Raw genomic sequence first — 5699 nt, 5'->3', positions numbered from 1 at the left:
CACTCCGTTAAAAGAATAAAAGGGATGCAATACAAGCACCCCCAGTCGTGCAAATAGGCAACAGTAATTGGCCGATTCCGGACGGAATCCGGAATGGTGCCCAAACGATTTGATTGAAATTGAAGCAATCAAATCGATTCAAGCTACGAGGATTATTCATTCCGGACAGACCAACCAATTCACATAATTTGTGGTTGGCAGAAGATTGATAAAAAGAGCGACCTGGAGCATAAATTAAATTTTATTTTGATGGCGCGGTTAAGTGGGATAGGTCGACGGCATCAGTGCGTAATCTAGTGGACAGCTGGTGAGCGAGTGGGGAGCGGTCGTGGAGGCGGCGGCGACGGTGGCACTGGTGGTCGGCGAGCGAGCATGAAGGACGAGCGACACGACGGCGGTGAGCGAGTGTGGAGCAGCAGCGGGTGATATCGAACCATCGCGATTCGGGTGGGTATATGGGAGGGCGAGATGCTGTTGATATCCATGGCAAAAGTGTACGTGTTCGGCGCGCGCTCTACAGCGTGGCGGTGTAGTGTGGGCGACGGTTCGATGTGAATTCGTGGTGGATCTCTTGCAAGTTGGTAGAGTTGGATTGGTGCGGTGTTAGTACGTGCGCGATCTGTCCACCGTGACCAGTTACCATCCCGAGAGCAGGAACTAGTACTTCGCGGAGGTGAGCCTGGAGCACGGGTGCTGGACAACGGGGACCTCGAGTTCCTCGAAGACATGATCGTGGTGGTGGATGGCCAGACCCGAGCAACCTGGCCAATCCGCTCTAAGTCAGGCGCTAACATCCTGCCGGAGAGCATCGACCAGTGCAAGGGCTACAGCGCATTCGCGGTTCTGCTGGACTCGCTGAACGTGGACCAGCCGGACGGAGGTGATGGATCTGATCTCGGCTCTAGCGTTAGTGCAGGAGGTGTGTGTAGTACCTGGTTCTTGTCCCTCCCTGTTACGTGCTGTCAGATGCTGGTATGCTTGTGGGTTCGGCCGAGAGCCATCTGAAGGATTACCTGAACAGCAACGCAGACAAGATGTCGCGCTCCCTCGCCGTGTCCAAGGTCGTCGTGAATGCTAAGGAGATCGAGTTCGACAGTTTGGCCAAGGACGGCGCCATATCCATCTACGCCACACGCCAAGCACGCCCGCGTACTCTCTGGAGACGCCCAGTCCAGCAACTGTGTACGTGGGCACGATCAAGCAGCTAGCACCATCGCACAGGCGCTTAACGTCACGGGCCCGTTTACCACGTACTAACACCACACCCAGGCAATGGCCCGGGCTAACGAAGGGACTTATCCTACAATAAGCCGTTACGTAAACCTCCCGATAGTAATGGTCCAATACACACACAGTCTCTTGGCTTTGCCGGATGAACCCTCGCTACAGAGCTTCGAGTACACCGACAGGCATATAACACTCAAACAAGCTTGACCAGACGCTTAACTTGAAGCCGGACGTCGATCTGTGTGCTTGAGTGGAAATTCTGTTCTGTATTTATGTTTGCCCTATCGGGCCTTTTCCTAATCAAGTGAACTATGAATCCGTTATGAATCTTCTTGCACATCAAGCGTCGTCTGCACCGTCGCATGAGCGTCTTTAACGGCTCGCGCCCTGTCCCAGACGGTGAACATGCCTTCAAAGGGTCGCGGAGACTTCCGCGAACTCATCCCTACCGCCACCGAGGGTTCGTACCGTAGATGGTCAGTTCTTGGCCGCTGAATGCGAATCCGGCCAGTCCACTAGTAGTAATTAGGACAGCCGGGATTGAGTGACATCTGGACCGTATTCAATATCTGCTGAGTGTTTGGTAGTGACACCGTCGAGTCTCTTGCACCTTGGAGTCACCGTACATCAGGTGACCGAGTGTTCGTCGCTTGAGCATCTTCGACGGGGCCGCATCATAGTTGACGAGTGATTGTCCGCAACTCTGGAGAAATCACTACAGCCCAATACCGTCCAGTATGCGACTCCATCCGGTCATTTTACGTTGCGAGGCTAAAGTCTTAAGAGCATACGAGCCATCTAGCCTTGATGAGCTCGAGGACGACCAAAGCAGCTGAGCCAGCTGCAGCGACATGCGCCTTCTGTAGGCGCAAACTCCTGTTGCAGGTCTGCCGAGCTCCGCGCTCTGATATGCTTAGAACGACGACACGATCGAGCAGAGCCCGAGAGTCATGACCAACCTGGGGTGACCAAACGCACGATTCGACACGTTGGATTGTCGAGCCGATAGTGGACTATAAATCCCGAAGATAAGCCGAGATCAGGCTCGTTTTTCGTATTCGTTGGAGAGGAGTTCTTCCCCATCGAGATACATGGGAGCCACGGGACGTCCTGATGAAGGACCTTCTCGAAATGGTGAGTGCATACGAGGCCCAGAACCGAGTGCAGACATAATGCCTGCACTCGCGCTGCGAGCCACCAGCACGGGGTGCATCACGGTGCTCAAGTTGAGCACGGAGCTCTCGGAGTAGAGCGGGAACACAGACGGAAGTGTACCCGAGACGATCGTGTTCAGCAGCAGTGCGGACACGCAGTTTCAGTTGGAACTGCTCAAGGAATTCCATCCTCCATAGCGTCATGATGGCGGCGATCGATAAGATGATGCGTCGCAAAAGGCTCCAAGCGCTGGCGTGCCGCGACAACTCGCTCGCGGTAGCCTCTCGCAATTTTGTTGAAGTTCACAACAAATGCGCTCCGAAATTGGTAAAGTGCCACCTACCCGGGCATTTTGACGGCCTCGGCGTCATCATTGATGGTGCGGTACACGTACAGGCCTATCGGGATCGGTGGTGAAGTCGCGCCGAGCCTGTCAGCGATTTAGATGCATCCAAGGAGCGCGTACTACACCTGCCGTACGCGGAGTAGAAGGCGGCATCGACACTGGTGGCAGCGCCTCTTTTTCATTACGCGGACGCTTCGATCCTGAAGTGTCCGTAACACCGTCCCGAGCTCGCCGCGACCCAACCGGGGGATCAGGCTTTAATTCAGTCGACTTAAAGGCGACAGCTGAAGGCGAGGAGTCCTCGTCTTCCATGGTAACGTCCTCAATGCCAGGCAAATATTCAATGGGTATGTCTCCGTCAGTTTACAAAACGGACGATCTTTCCATGACGACTGACGGCCTGTCAGTCGTAGCGCGCGCACTTGTGCTTTGCAGAGTGTGGTTTTGAGCGACAGAGAGTTTGTTTTCTTTTGCGGGCGTGTTCGCTTGCGCGGACACTGAAGTAGTGGTGGTCCTGCAATGCAGGCCCGGATGTAACAGCGTCTGCCGGGCAAACGCTTCCAAGGACATCTTCCCAGGCGAGCTCATTGCGAAATGAGCTCAGGGTTGTTTTCGACGGTCTCGTCAATACTTTGAATGATATGTTAAGACTAGTGAGTCTTAGCGTAACGGGGGCGTAATGTAGCGGGGTTACCCGCAAGTGGATTCATGTAGCCACTCGGGTACGAATAAGGTTTTACACGTTGGTGTGAGATACACCAATGATTTAGTATGACAGACTATCGGTCTGCATGCATTTAGGGCATTCATTGGTTGAAAGTCAATATCTTCAACCAATAAGAATTGTAGGATTCTGTCAACTATTCGTTGGCAAATACCTTTCATCAGAATATTAGATTAGGAGGAAAACCGAAACAAACAAATAAGCAGTTTTCAGTTTTTACCGGAAATTGGATTTGCTTTCCAATTTAAGTAAATCTATACTTTCGGACAAAAATATAGTTAATCTAAGTGAAACACAACTTACGCTTCCCTCATACACGTGCGCAAATGTGGTGAAGGTGCTTTCTCAGAAATAAGAGAATGGGCCTGACGCGGGGTCACTATCCCGAATCAGTGACCATTTCAAGTGATTAGAGAGGATTTGGGTTGTCTGGCACGGATGCAAGTTGCCTGTGGTGGATTAGCCATGACGAGCAACACCCCGTATGGAATGACGATGGATCTGGTATGAGCGATGTACGAGAAGGCAAGATCCACCAAGACTTATCTCGGATCCACCCTTACCTGGATTCACCTAGATGGATATGGGATATACTATACAAGAGTGGATCGAGTGTGGATCCTATGAAGGAATGATGGTAGGTGCCCTCTGAAGGTGGATCTAGTAGCCACGGCTAACAAGGAGTCAGGATCCACCGCGAGGTACCCCGGATCTCATACTTCCGAGTTCGGATCCATGGAGGGAGGATCCCGCCTTGAGGGACCTGGATCCAGGGTATAGGGATGATGGATGCAGTGGATCTCGGACTTTCGTGGGACAATGGAGATCACAGACGGTTGCGAGATGAGGTTGGATGATTGGAGAGCTCAGATCCACGACGAGTGTACACTTACAGTGAAGTGGATCCAAGCGACCTGGATCCGGATGAGTGTACCCATAATAGGGTGACCATAATGATTACGCCATGGATCCAATGGATCTGAAGATAATACAGCTGGGATGATGGGTCAAGGGAAGAAGGGACATGCAGCCGAGCCTGGTAAGGGATTAAACAAGTAAAAGACATAGAAAGTAGAAATCCAGGCAGGTATAGGCTTAAGTATCAATACAGACCCCAATTTGCACAGTAACACGCAAGTGCCTTCCTGCCCTCAAGAACCGGAACTACATTGGCCGTACGAGCTCAAGGAAGGTTGGGAATTGCGAATCTAGTGTTGGTAGTGATAACTAAATAATACATTGGCCAGATCCTACAACCTAGTGAGCTTTTCCTTTACACGTGCAGATCCGACATGTTAACCGAATTTACTACTTGGTCGGTTACACCCTAGGGGCTCTCAACTCTCACGATCCCGTCGCAGGAGGCGGCAAGTACAACGCAAAGGAAAACGCAAAGGTAAGGGAACACACCCGCAAGGCAACCCTACGGCCAGATCTACGATCTAGGCCCTGGATCCATAAGCTCGAATATTCGCTTAGGATTCGGAACCCATCCACGGACGCAGAGTGAAGATTTTCACTGCTGCTCCACCCCATCCCCACGTCTCGCCAAGACACTCAAGCTTCACCACTTGAACTCTTCGGAAGTTACCGAGAGAGCAAGATCCCGCCCTACCGACGGGTACACAAGGTGAGGAAAGTTCAGCAGAACACGAATCATCGGGGGGCCCCCTCCGTTAGTCGGTGTCTGGGCGCAGTTGGTAAGTTGATTCTGGCAATCTCGCAGATTTTGCTGATCCCGCTACACCACAATGGTGCGCGTGCCCGGATCTTTTGGTGACTCGGGATTTCACCGTGAGTCCCAAGAAGATGCTCAAGTGAAGATTGAGCCAGGGGAAGAGGCGTCGTCGGAGGTCGGATCGACGATGACGCTGCTGAATGAAACAAGATCCGGGGATCGATGGAGTTTTGGGAGGAACGCTGTCGACGGAAGAGAGGTGGATCCGGATCCGGATCTAGAAGAAAAACCTCTCCATCCTCCCCAGGTCCCCTCGGGGACCCCTGCGGATCTTGACGCAAGTCAAGATCCGCTAACAAAACAAGGGAAAGTGAAGGCGAAACGGTATGCATTTGCAGATTCACCGGTTAAGCCAACACTGTACCTAAACCCAACCCCGCTAGTCGAAGAAACGAGAAAGAAGACGAAAACGAGTACGACTACGAGGAAGAAGATGCAAGCTCCAGAGTCGGAAGAAGACCCTTAATGGATCCAGGTCAAGCTGGTCCGACAAGGATCTCGAGTTTGTG

General features: G+C 52.2%; 1 protein-coding gene across 1 annotated transcript; it reads left to right on the top strand.

Moving 5' to 3' along the window:
• Positions 1 to 726: 726 nt before the first annotated feature.
• On the top strand, positions 727 to 1286 carry PITG_01140 (uncharacterized protein; the record flags this gene model as incomplete). The annotated part of the gene is made up of 3 exons (XM_002909612.1): positions 727 to 919; positions 967 to 1182; positions 1270 to 1286. The coding sequence occupies 3 exons, from the start codon at positions 727 to 729 to the stop codon at positions 1284 to 1286; spliced, it is 426 nt and encodes a 141-aa protein (XP_002909658.1).
• Positions 1287 to 5699: the final 4413 nt, after the last annotated feature.

This window comes from Phytophthora infestans, genomic scaffold, assembly GCF_000142945.1.
Source record: "Phytophthora infestans T30-4 supercont1.1 genomic scaffold, whole genome shotgun sequence".
In the NCBI taxonomy this organism is placed as follows: domain Eukaryota; phylum Oomycota; class Peronosporomycetes; order Peronosporales; family Peronosporaceae; genus Phytophthora; species Phytophthora infestans.
The sequence above is the reverse complement of the archived record's forward strand: the minus strand, read 5'-3'. Positions and strand labels throughout refer to the sequence as shown.